The sequence below is a fragment of the Pomacea canaliculata genome, linkage group LG7 (genome assembly GCF_003073045.1).
Source record: "Pomacea canaliculata isolate SZHN2017 linkage group LG7, ASM307304v1, whole genome shotgun sequence".
NCBI classification, from domain to species: Eukaryota; Metazoa; Mollusca; class Gastropoda; order Architaenioglossa; family Ampullariidae; genus Pomacea; species Pomacea canaliculata.
In genome coordinates this window covers 9,123,976-9,137,316 of record NC_037596.1, presented here as the reverse complement: position 1 = coordinate 9,137,316, position 13,341 = coordinate 9,123,976, and the positions used below count along the sequence as shown (strand labels likewise).

The window sequence follows — 13,341 nt, the reverse complement described above, 5'->3', positions numbered from 1 at the left end:
GTGGATCTACGTAGGTTTCCAACAACCATGTTTCAACAAATGAAAGTTTTAAACATTCAGGTTTTGAATTGCAAAGTTTTCAAGAAAAAAACTCTAGTCACTTATTACTGGGTCTTTTATATTTCAATATTGTATTAAAATGATTTGTGGTGAGTACATTTTAAAATGTAAATATATGATGAATAAATTTAATATATAATAAAAGACTATATAGATATAATATTTACTAGCGATATCCATAGCATACTTGTGTAAATTAGATATTGTGTTTACAAATGACATCTTACATATAGTGTGTATGTAATATATGGTGTTTGCAGGCGATGTCAGTAGTATATTATATGTATGTCATGTCTAGTGTTTACCTAAGGTCTACAGTACCTTTTTGTGCACATATACCAAAATAATATATTGTTCGCAAGAGATATCTGATTTCTTTACTCTTTTTTATATTGTACATAATACTTAGAAACGATGTTTATAGCCTACTGTCTATCTCTTGTGTAATGTTTGCAACAACGGCTATAGTATAGTGTGTGCATATTTTATAATTATCTATATATATATAAAACATGGTTAACACACGATGCTTAGGCATTGATGTAGGTATTGATTATACATCGACACGGCAATTTACTATTCACCCGAAAACAAAGGAAAACATTTTGAAGCATTTTGCTTTGGGTTGACAATGACTTTAGACTTTGTGTTATGTCAGCAGGTTATTTTCATTGAAACCGCATCTTTTCCAGAAGCAATCAGTTGTCAGTAATGACATCATGGGCTCGAACAGGCAGAGACACATGAACATGTGCAGGTGCAGGGGTCTGAAAAAGATAAAGATAAAAGCACATTGGAAATTATATTCTTCAGCATTATATCTGTATTTAACTGTGAAGCACCAGAAATGAAAGCTCTATTAGTTTTCTCTCTCCATAGCGCCCTCGCACACACACAAACAATAGTGTACAAAACAATGTGTGACTCACCGGATGTCTGAGGGGTTTGGTTGGGATTGTTGGACTAGGTAAAAGGGAAAAATAACAAACTTTAACAACTATTTAATGCAGGCGACTCGTGTTTATGAACTTTAAGCTTTACAAAATTTAGTTAATTACTAGTACTATCATAGCTGCTTTCTAAATTTGCGTTGTCTCTTTGGGACGTTTTGTGTGGAAATGGTCTTGGAATGATTCTGTTTGTCACTGCACCGTGTTGACATCTGTGTACCCACACACCTGTACACTATGATTGCCTCTCCCTCAATGACAGCACTGTGTTATAACACATATGTCTTTGAGAGATAGTGTGAAGAAAAGACACCAAAAATGGCAAACAGTACATACAGATATATGTACACACACACACACACATACACATAGAAAAAAACACACTTGCATGTATAGTTAGAAAATAAAACTAATAGCTTTGGTTCTTTCAGACAGGAGCTAGAATGATAATGAAAGTATTGTGTCTTCTTATATTGTACCCCGATATAAATGAAAGGTACTGACTAGGATTGGGTTCGAAGGGTTGGTTAACAGCCTCGTAGGTGACCCTGAGGCCGGAGTTGGTGACAGACCCTAAGCCGGTGTACCTGATGTACATGTACTGTCCAGAGCTGTAGTAGACTGTCTGAAGTGGGATGCCATAGAACGTGACAAGTGTAGGGGAGGACTCCGACATACCTGTGATAGTACAGTGTGTTTGTTGAGTTTTCTACCATCGGCATTTGTAATAAAATCTAGAGCTTCTATTATTTAATGACAAGAGCATTAACTAAGTTACAACAAGATAAATAAAACAACAAAACATTATTGAAAAACAAATTTGATAAAGAGCCACAGCATGCCATTACTAATTACTAAAAACTAAACATTGTAGATGTCCTATGTATCAATATATTAAGTGGTTCTTGAATACAGGACAAGGTGGGTGGGCGGCGAGCATTAAAGATATATTGCCTGCAAACCAACCAATATCTAAACATGTGCCAATGCAGAGCAACAACAATCTCGGGATCTGAGCGCAGGGCAGCAAGTCCTCACTGTACTGGTGTCGGGCGCTAACCTTTGCACTCAAGACAGTAACATCACCATAATATGATTAAAATAATTTGATTGTATGGCATCAAAATATAAACACTCTTACCGTCAAAAATCTCGATGTAATAAAAGATGTCTGAACTGGCATCTAAGACAGTAAACTTGACGACATAGCCACTGGTAGAGTTGATCAGCCATTCGCAGTGGGTGCTACTGCAATAAGTCATAATGTGTGTTACACTACCACGACAGCAAAAACTACAGGACAAGAAAACATTTCTTATATAAAGGATTCAAAATGATATTGGATGTGTTGACATTTACTGAAGCTGTTTGATACTTTTCGAAGCTATAGGAAAGGTATTGTTTGTCACGTGACGAAGATGACCTACCTGGAATGGTTAGACGGGTGGTTGGGGAACCTCAGGTAATCCACTTGGCCAGGAAGAGCAGACAGAACATACCGTTGACAGGACACACTGTTAGGGAAAGCATTAGATGGTCATCATTGAGACATTTGTCCACTAAAATAACCAAATAATAAATGGAAGCAGAAGCACGATAACAATAAAACGGGCTGTGAGGAATATCTCTTACACAATGCTTATTATACAATTGTAGGTGGAAAAAGGAAAGAAGATTGTCATTTTATAACAATGCCCCCTAGAGACCGAGTGATTAAATGTCAGACCTTATCAACAAAAAACAACAGACGTAATAATAATGGTGATAATATTAAACATGATAATAATAACAAAAACAACAACAACAACAATAAAAATAATGATAAGAACCTCGTGACTTGGTCGAAGTCCTATTAGCTAGATTTGTAAACACAGGTAACAAAGATTAGAATAATTTTTATTTAAAATATTGTGTTGTGATTGAGAACACACACGGTGTCAGACTATTAAAATTGCAATTTTAATGTTATTATGCAGATAGTGTGAAGTATAATATTTTACGACTGTAACTAAGAAAACTGAGTACACACATCGGACTTATTTAACTGTCACAGTTTATGTATGTGTGTGTTCTGTGTGTGTGTGTGTTTATTATATTTAGCGACAACAAAAGGGCACGCAGTAACAATACAAAAGAAAAATGTTGACCAACATTATTTAGTGTAATAAAGACAATCACACACTGACCAGACGTGGACACAGACTCCTGGTCAACGGCATCGATGTCAGCCCTGAAGCCTGAGTACGTACAGCTGTCGCTGTAAAACCTGATGTACATGTACTGCCCACTGCTGTAGACGACTGTGAAGAATGGAACTGGACCTATGATGCGTGTTGCATTAGATTTCAAGTTTCCTGTGCAAAAATGTGTTTTTGAGTTATTAAGAACAAAAACTGCTCCATGACATTTGTGAACAAATCAAAATGCTACACTTTAGAGACAAAAAAATATGAGTTCAATATACAATCACAACTACTAAATAAAAACTATAAAAATGTCCCTAAGAGTTATTATAAACCAAAATGAAACACACAAAAAAGTTTAGGTATCATTATACTGAACAGCAAACCAGCAATGATTTCAGATATTAACTTTTAAACTCGTACCATCATATATCTCCAAGAATCACAGCAATCCTCCAGACTGACATCAATGACAGACACCTTCACAACATAACCACTGCCAGCTTCTATCAGCCACCACAGTCGGCAAAGCTGTGCATTCATATAAAGAATAGAATCAGCCGGTGTTAAGACTAAACTTATCACAATACAGGCACAGTTTCTCTAGTTTATAAAGTTTATACATAGTTTAGTATCTTCTTATTCCAAATAATGCTTTAAATTGTCAACTTTTACTGGAAATATCTACTTTACTTATGATAGGGGTTTGGTAGTCAGCGAGAAACAGGTAACCATCTTGCCCGGGTACAGCAAGAGAAGTGAAACACCGACAGGGGCACACTGCACAGAAAGTGGGCCTTGTAACTATTTGAAGATGCATTAAATTTTGTGTTCTCCTTAAATGTATTCTACCATTCCTTATTCCTTGATTGCGTTTAATTTTTGCTTTCGTTATTATTTTCTTAGAGTTTGATCTTAACCCTCATATCCCCTTCTATATTTGTGAAAATGCCCTTTCCTCTAATTTGTCAGTCTTGCTAGAAACTCATTTTCTTCCAATTTGATCAGCAGTAATCGGGAAAAATATCCAGAAGCAATAGTACCTATCCACATAACTTCATAAAAGTCTGGGCACACAAACGTCACTCACCAGATGGAGCTGGGCGTTGTAGATGTCAGCATAATCTGGGGAATTAAGAGCAGCAGCATACAAAACGTGGTATATGAATTCCTAGACTACAGATATGAGTTTTTACTGTGTTTTATATATTAGAATGGCATTAAATAAGAGCATAAACTAAACTAAATAATTCACACAAAAAAATGTTTCTAACTTGCAACAGGAGAGTAAGTACTACATAAATGTCACATGACTCGATTGCTGACCAACTAGAAATCTATAGCCAATAATATGTGATGCTTCAAAGAGTGAAACATCTACCCATGCGGAGCTATCAATTATATGGGCTCACTGAATTCTATTGACTTAAGTAGTAGTAGGTCTCGCATACTAAAGACCAGCAATAAACAGTGATTGGGAAAAATAATCTACAACACTTAGACAATTGGTCTGTCCTACCAGCGTGTGATCCCTCTGATACTTCGATACGGAGTTCTAAAACCTCTGAAGGCTGAACTTTATTTCACAAAATCACCTAAAAAAGAAGGATGCACACAGAAATACTACCCGATCATAACTGTGTCCTTCGCGCGAATGAGACATGATGGTCGTCACGTGTGGTTCACGGTGCTTTGTTCCGTTATCCGAAATATATCAATATCCGAGGCGTTCGCAACCGAGATTCCACTGTAAATTAACCAGAACCTCTCGAGACTTGTCGAAGTCCTATAGCTGTAATCGGTGAACACAAAGACAAAGATTTTATTTTAAAATATTGTGATTGATTGGGAGACAACGATGTCAGACTAGTTTGAAAAATTGCAATTTAATGCGTATATGAGCAATAGTATGGAAGTAGAAGATTTTACACGTGTACTGAGTACACACATCGGACTTCCCATTAACTTCACAGTTTCGTGTGTGTTGTTTTTATTACTATTTAGACAAAAGGCATGTATAAAAATACAAAAGAAAAAATGGTTCACCACATTGTTAGTGAATAAAGACAAGCACACACTGACCAGACGTACACAGACTCCTGTCAACGCCTCATATGTCAGCCTGAACACTGAGCCGTAGAACTTGGCGGAGTGTCTCTGTAAAACCTGATGTACATTACTGCCCACTGCTGTAGACGAACTGTCTTGAAGACATAACTGAACGACATGAGAATGCGTGTGCATTAGATTCCAAGTTTCCTGTCGCAAAAATTATGTTTTTATTAGTATTAAGAACTAAAGAAACCTCCAGTACATTGGACCATGTGAACAAATCAAATGCTATACTTTTAGAGACAAAAATATAAGTTAAACAGTACGATCACAACTATAAATAAACTATAACAAATGTCCTAAGAGTTATATATATAGAACCAAAAGTCATACACACAAATAGGGTTTATATATAAAAGTTTTAGGCATCAAGAATGGAACTGCTAATGATTCAAAGAAACTATTAACTTTAAACTCCGTACCATCAAAAATCTCCAGGAAATTACAGCAATCCTCCAGACTGTGCATCAATGAAAGACACCTTCACAACAATAACCATCTCCAGCTTCTATCAGCCACCGACAGTCGCAATTGTCAGTTATATAAAGAAAATAGTGAGAGAGCAGTCCGGTAAGACTAAATTATCAGAATACTAGGAACAGTTTATTCATTAAGCAACTGTAATCAGCACTATATTGTAAAATACCACTATGTATGGTGGTTTATATAAAAGTTCCTGCTTGAAGTTTTTATATAGTTTAATATCTTCTTAGCCCATCAATAAAGAATTAAATGTCATCTATTACTGGAAATATCTACTTACTTATAATAGGGTCTCGGATAGTTAGGAGACGACAGGTAACCATCTTGCCCGGGTACAGCAAAGAGAAGTGAAACATCGGCAGAGCACACTGCACAGAAAAGTAAGTTCTTCATTTGGTCATCGCTAAGACAAAAATGCCCATGACAGAGGTTTATTATAATAACAAAATAAAATCCATCATTTTTTCAGATGTCTCAAAGAATATGACAAAGTAAAAAGCTCAAGCGGTTATTCTAAATAAAAGTTTTATTAATCACTAAGACGCAAATAATTATTTCCAAAAATAAAGAATAAAGAAAGTTAGAAGCACAGCACGTACTTGAAATTCCATTTGAGATTCAAACAATATTATTTATACTTCGAAATATTATGACATTCATCATTGTACAGTTTTTATAGGATGTGTTTAATTATATTTTTTGCTTTTGTGTCACAATCAAGGCACGTCTGACCACTCAACACACTTTTGTAGGGGTGGCAAAAACATTTGTCCGTAATGTAAAGAGGATGAATTATTTATTACTATTGTGCATTTTTGTTTCCTTCTTTGTATTGTTGATGCTCTGGTTATTGTTATAATTATTATAATTATTATTCTAAAACAGCATGTTAGGTAATCAGTTAAAAGCAAATTTTACCTTGTCGTAATTTATAAAGAACGAAAATGTCCATTGAAATAATTTATTTAAAACTTTATTTGTGTAATAGCACAACTTTTTAATGCCTATAATTTTAATTGTTTGTATGTAACGATAGGCGTTTCCTTGAATTTGACTCATCTCCATAATTAATATGGAAAAGTGAAGAAACAAAGCTAAAAAAAAAGTGTTGACCTACAATACAACTGATTACAAACATTAATTAACATACATAATGTGTGAAGTCGTGTATGTATAATCGTTCACCAGTCATCCAGAAATAAGTACCTGAACTGAAAATCTTGTGTATCTCTGGTAAATCCTGACTACGGGAGGACAAATAAAACTAAAATGCTTAATTATGCATTTTGATGAAAGAATCAAGTCTCGTGACATGCGAGTTTTAGTGTAGTTTTTGTTTGAGTCAAAATAAAGGCTTGTGCGCGATTAGGCCCGTTTTAGTATAGTTTTGTAATACACAAATAAGCCGTACAATTTTATTCTTTAAATATATATCAGAAGGAAAAACGCATATACCACATCATTTTCCATTAAAGTATTTTGAATAAAGAGTAGTAGCAAGTCAAGTGATGAAATAAGAGAAATATTTCACTGCAATAATGAGAATTAGTGCTAAATAAAGGTCAGGGACTCACCTGGTGTTGCATCAGAAGTAGGTGGTGTTGGTTCTGTGAAACGAACAAAACCATATAAAAGATAATCACAGAGAATGCACCCATTAAAAAAATTACTTGGATAGTAATATTCTATTCATTATAAACCTATTATCATTGTCTACATATAAATATGAGAAAGAAGTTCGAAAAAGTTAAAGCGGAGAGTTTTAATATTAAATGAAGATGAGAAAATCAGATATAAAATATTATGGCAATCATAAATGAAATAGTGCCCGCGGAATATCCGTAATCATATACTTTTAGACGGAAATATATCTATAGATAGAAAAATAAATGCACATACGAAACTAGATGGAGCCACACCGACACTAGGATTGGCGCAAAGAGAAAGACAAATCTTGTATAACTATACAGTGGAACCTCGGTTAGCGAACGCCTCGGATAGCGAATATTTCGGTTAACGAACAAAAATTTCGTGAAAAGTTTGTCTCGGATAGCGAACAAAATTTCGGATAACGAACAGCCACGTGAACCACACGTGACCGACCAGCATGTCGTCATTCGCGCTCGAGACACAGTTACGATTGGTCGTTCCTTATCTATGCGCATCCTTCTTATTTAGTGATTGTTGTGCTTTATTTTAATAAGATAATCCTCAATAAAGGCTCCAAAGAAGATTAAGAGCAATTAATAGTAGTGAGGTAATGACAAGGAAGCGGATAACAATTGAATTGAAAAAGGAAAATGATTTCAAAGTATTAAGGTGGCATGCGTCTGTCGGATATGCGATGTCGTATTACCGAAGAGTTTTACAAAAAAGCAGAAGGAACAGACACTGGACAAGTTTTTTCCTTTAACCTCAAAGTTAAAGAAAAGGGAAGTCACCCCCGATTTTATAATGTCACGTGTGCTCATGGAGGGGGAATCAAAGCAGTAATTCCACCCCATCCTACCCACACCTGTTTCCACCCACGTCGTCAAAACGGCAAGTTTTCTGATGTTTAAATGCTTTCGTTAATGTTTTTATGTTTATTTAACTCCATTTATACTGCATTATAACTGTTCTCATTAAAACAAATACCTATATACTAATATAGCCTGTAACTTTCAAATATTCGCGAGTCAACAGGGGCTGGGAACCAATTAAATCTATTTCCTTTATTTCTTATGGAAAAAATTGTTTCGGATAACGAACATTTCGGATAACGAACAGCTTTCCAGAACGGATTAAGTTCGTTAACCGAGGTTCCACTGTATATATATATATAGAGAGAAAGCAAACCTAAAATAAAGATCCATATCTGTTCAATAGTATGAGAGAGAAGAACATTAAATAAGAAAGTTTAGGAAAGATGCAGCTTATCAAGGCGAACTCTTTATATTACAGTTGTTTTAGCTGAAGGTGGCAGACCTAAGTAAATATGTTGCAAATATTTTATTATTTAGTTAGTTTTCTACGCGTGATTGCTATTTACCTTCTTTTCTGAATACAGACCACAATTAATCTCATAAAATCCTACTGACCAGATGCCTCCGACTCCGTGTCAACCGCCTCGTATGCCAGCCAGAATCCAGAAAAGGTGTCGGACTCGTCGCTGTGAAAGATGATGTCCATGTACTGATCACTGCTGTAGAAGACGGAGTCCGATGGCATGGAGAAGATCTTGGCAATGGGCGGTGTGCTCCCATCCCGGTAGCCTGCCACACCAAGTCTTTCTGAGTGATAAGGTACTAGCATATACATTGAAATTTGTGAATAAATCAAATAATCCAATAACATATTTTATTTTATTTTTAATAAATCAAAAGATTCTTGAATTCAACTTATAAAGCACCTAACAACCCACAAGAGACCTACACCAGAGAATGGAGCATAAGAGATCCTTAGAGACGACAAAGTCAACTAGTAAATTAAACAATAATTATCACCTTATAGACAGTACACCAGCTCATTGCCGGTAATAAGGATTTCTTTTAAAACACTAGCAAGTCTGTCATATTACCATCATATAACTCCAAGTAATCACAACATTTCTCCAGACTGACATCAATGACAGTCACCTTCACAACATAACCACTGCCAGCGTCTATCACCATCCGACAGTCGGAGTTGCTGTACAGTAAACAAGAAAACAGTTGATGTTGTGTACGGAATTCCAACAATAGAAATCATATTCACTGAACATCTTCAATCAGCACAATATTGTGATCACAGTAAAAGCTGGTGTTTCTATAAATGTGTCCCTCGTTAACAGGCAGTTCAGTTGATTGATAAAAAATTAATAATGCGTGAATTGAAGAAATTACTTTTAACATTAACTCACTTGTAATAATCAGACGGGTAGTTAGGAGACGTCAGGAAGCCAACTTGCCCGGGAACAGCAGATAGATAGAAATCATTGTTGCACACTGCACAAGAAAGTAATTTTTTTACCTGTCATTACTGTGGCAGAACTGTCAATAAAAGAGGTTCGTTAGAATTCACTGGTCCCAATAAACACTGACCAACTGCCTGAGAAACGTACGTAACATTGTTAAATAATAATAAGAAGGGCAAATCAAAGGACAACACGTGGTTTAGTATGTTTTCTCTCTTTCTAAACACACACACACCGAGACCATTCTCCCAGCACACATAGACTACAATAAGATTCATTCATATTCAACGATGCATCCCTCACCTGATGTCTTTTGTATTGTAGACGGGAAAGGGGCATCTGGGAATAAAAATAAGGAACATGAAAATGTTACGACTAAAAACACATGAAACAAAAATATAAAATCTGTCTTCTGTTATATATTTGGTTGAATACACTCATACAAGTCATGCGGAAGCTAAAAATGACAGAATATGAGAAAGATTTTGACTAGAATAAGGAGAATCGTTACTCAATAAATGTCACGTGACTCGCCTGAACAATACTGCACAAATATTTGTGACATGGAAAATTACGAAATGAGAAAAATGAAGCTGTAAACCGATGTAGAAACAATGATATAATTGGTCACGTGATCTACCTAAAATAAGTCATGGGTATGGGAGATGATTAGTGGTAGCAACAGTGAAGTTGCTTCAGGAGCATCGAAGATCTTTCATCATGAATAAAACTCAGGATCACATCTCATGTAAAAGAAATACTGTAATAACAATAAAACTTCAAGTTAAACAGCCTGATGATCACTACTCATGAACATTACATAATTTGCTTTAATTAACCTCTCGACATCGGGCTCCAGCGTCGTCTGCCGTACTTATAATAAGGATCTTTAAACTTTACCACATGCCACTAAAAAAAATCTCTAAACTTTGTCAAATTGTAGTAGTGTAACCTATGTGACCATAAATTAGATATTTATAGTAAGCACCTGCATATCTGAGTCATCAGATTTAAAAAATCAAGTATTCATACCCAATGAGAGAACTAAATTTATTCATTCAAGTAGTTTGCAAACCATCTAGACAAAAAAAAAACCCTCACAAAATAATGTACTTAAACGACTTGTAGACGTAACTTACCTGACGGTCTCGTTGTTATAAAAGCGAGTGTTGGACCTATAAAATAAATTTAGAAAAAAGTTTAGAGACAATCATAGGAATTCAAGGTGGGGATTAAGATTCCAGAAGAATGGTAAACTATACTATATTGCATTAACCGAAAAGATACAATATCTAACGCTAAACAAATAAACTGATAATAGAATAGCATCCGTAAATAAATGTACGTCCCAATCATCGGTCATTGTACGACACTTTTTAAACCTGTTACCATTTTTTGTCTTGCAAATAGCAAGGAAAATTTTAACATACTCTGGAAAAAAAGTAGCACGGCGGCTCCCAAGGCAAGCATCCTTAACGCCATGCTGCTCAACCAACGGTCAGGATGTGGACGCAGTTGTAACAAGGAGCAAGCCAATGTGTTTGCAGTGCTACCTGCCAAGGTGATTTAAAGAAATTGTTCTTTTAAAGCAAAGTCATTTTAGCCTTGGAATTAAGCGAAAAAAAGTAAAATACATGAAATGCATTAAAAAAATACACATGTAAATACTATTTCAAAATGAGAGGTAGTGGTTCTGTTTTATGGAAACATTTCATGGCAAAGAGCTGTGGTCATTTTGTATTATAGCAGAATTTAATGAAAAGAGTTGGGGTTGTGTTATAGTTATCTGATGCTATGCTGGTGTCCTTCTGTCTTTGAAAGACATTTGATGGCAAAGAGTTAGGGTCATTCTGTGCTGAGAGTGAGGTCTCCTCACAGAAGCCGACCATTGTACTGTTGGACATCGTTATTGTAATATTTTCACAAAAGACGCACGCTGCTGGAAAAAAAGTATGTACATATATAAAACTTGTGAACCTATTTCTACAGAAGTGTAAAAGAAAGTAAAAGAGAAAAAGAGTGAAGGAAGGAGCCGGTCTTACCTGTACGTCAGGTAAATCTGAGGAAGGTGTCAATGAACTGCCGCTCGCAGTGGACTTTATAGTCAGTGTCAGGCCTGCCCACAGGACACCTGGCGACGGACTGCTAGCACTCTTACAGGTGTTGCACACTGGCTCTAGTGTCCCAAAATCTAGGCAAAGTGATTTATCGAGGTTACGTGAGTCGGTTCTAGTAGGTATTGTATGTAAATGAACTCACGACTGCGCTTTAGCGTCTCTGCTCTTGGTCTATTGTCTTTTTCTGCGAAATTATTTTATGCAGCAAATAACATAAAGACAGTGAATGAGAGGTGTTATGGGAGTGGTAATCACGCTATCTTGGAATTCTATTTGCAAGAAAGTGTAAGTTATTTTGGAGTTATTATTCGTGTAGAATGCTTATCTGTTGAATTCATATACGTAAACAGGTATGAAGCCACTGAGATGAGTCGACAAAGTACATTCTGGTACATGACCTACCACTCACTTCTACTGTACTCTAATATAAATATTTTTTACCACAGTTAAAATATAGGACAGGCTTATAAAGAAAATAAGATGGCTTGCAAGAAAACCTTGAAAAGGAAGAAAAACGGCTTTTTAAACAATGAAGTGCGGTTTTATAAGCAGAATTGAAAAGAGACTGAGATTGAAGAAAAATTCTCATGAATAGCAAACAGCATCATTCAGTACAGGAAGAGCCTGATTTACAAGCCTCCACCCCACGTGGGAATTCCACCAGGATCACGATTAGAACGTAAATCACCTAGACGTAGGGTGAGCGACAGAAGGAGGATACATTGTAGTGATCAAGTAAGAACTTTGGGCTGGATAAGAGGACACTACTGTGCTGCCTTCACAGTGAACACGTCTAAACAACGAGTCTCAACAGGAGGGGACCGTGTTACCTGAGAGGCCAGCAGGTGGCGGTCGCTCACACAGGGTCCATGTCCACTGGGCGCTTAGACATGCAAAAACTTTGCTTTTCAATGAAATACAGAAGAAAGATCCAAGTTCTCACACACGTATAAGTATGCACTGTGTTTGCAAAAAAGGAAACATGTACATGCACGATACCTTTTTAAAATGCCTGTTTTAAAATTCTTTTTAACACAAATACAGCGACAGGTGGGGTCTATTGTTTTCCTTTAAAACAAAATAAAAAGGTAAAAAGATCTCAGACACGAGCTGCCTTGTCTTCCGCTGCTTTAGGGACACATAAGAGAGTTCTGTCTTCAAAACAGTCCAAAAATCAAGATGTAACTTTGTTCATGGGGAGCAGATTTCTTTAACATAGTTCCCAGTTCCCTCAGAGCTGTCACCAGCTGAACATGTGCGTCTATGAGCCTTTCTTTTACGTGAGTTGTATATTGCTTGGTTATACGGACACCTTTTCTTGTTGCATTTTTTGTTGCTCATGTTTCCATCATTATTCAGTTACAATCAGCGCATGTTTTGCACACGATAAGTAGAAATTTATTTATATATATATAGAGAGAGATAGAGCAAAGGTTTACAGGAATATGAAACCTCTCGCAGCCCCTCGGCGGAATTTGTAAGGGTTTACCAGGGAGGCTCGA

At 36.1% G+C, this 13,341-nt stretch overlaps 1 protein-coding gene and 1 long non-coding RNA gene across 2 annotated transcripts; both read right to left on the bottom strand.

Moving 5' to 3' along the window:
• Nucleotides 1-1,533: 1,533 nt before the first annotated feature.
• Nucleotides 1,534-3,304, bottom strand: LOC112567947. The gene is made up of 4 exons (XR_003099949.1): nt 3,197-3,304; nt 2,438-2,524; nt 2,152-2,258; nt 1,534-1,688 (listed from the first exon to the last, which is right to left on the bottom strand). It is a non-coding gene; the product is annotated as an uncharacterized LOC112567947 (long non-coding RNA).
• A 2,760-nt stretch (nt 3,305-6,064) lies between these two features.
• Nucleotides 6,065-11,856, bottom strand: LOC112568508 (deleted in malignant brain tumors 1 protein-like). Its single transcript, XM_025245817.1, has 9 exons — nt 11,765-11,856; nt 11,153-11,275; nt 10,862-10,897; nt 10,026-10,061; nt 9,669-9,753; nt 9,348-9,457; nt 8,869-9,042; nt 7,363-7,395; nt 6,065-6,156 (listed from the first exon to the last, which is right to left on the bottom strand). The coding sequence occupies exons 2-9, from the start codon at nt 11,202-11,204 to the stop codon at nt 6,065-6,067; spliced, it is 618 nt and encodes a 205-aa protein (XP_025101602.1). The 5' UTR covers nt 11,205-11,275; nt 11,765-11,856.
• Between the last annotated feature and the right edge of the window lie 1,485 nt (nt 11,857-13,341).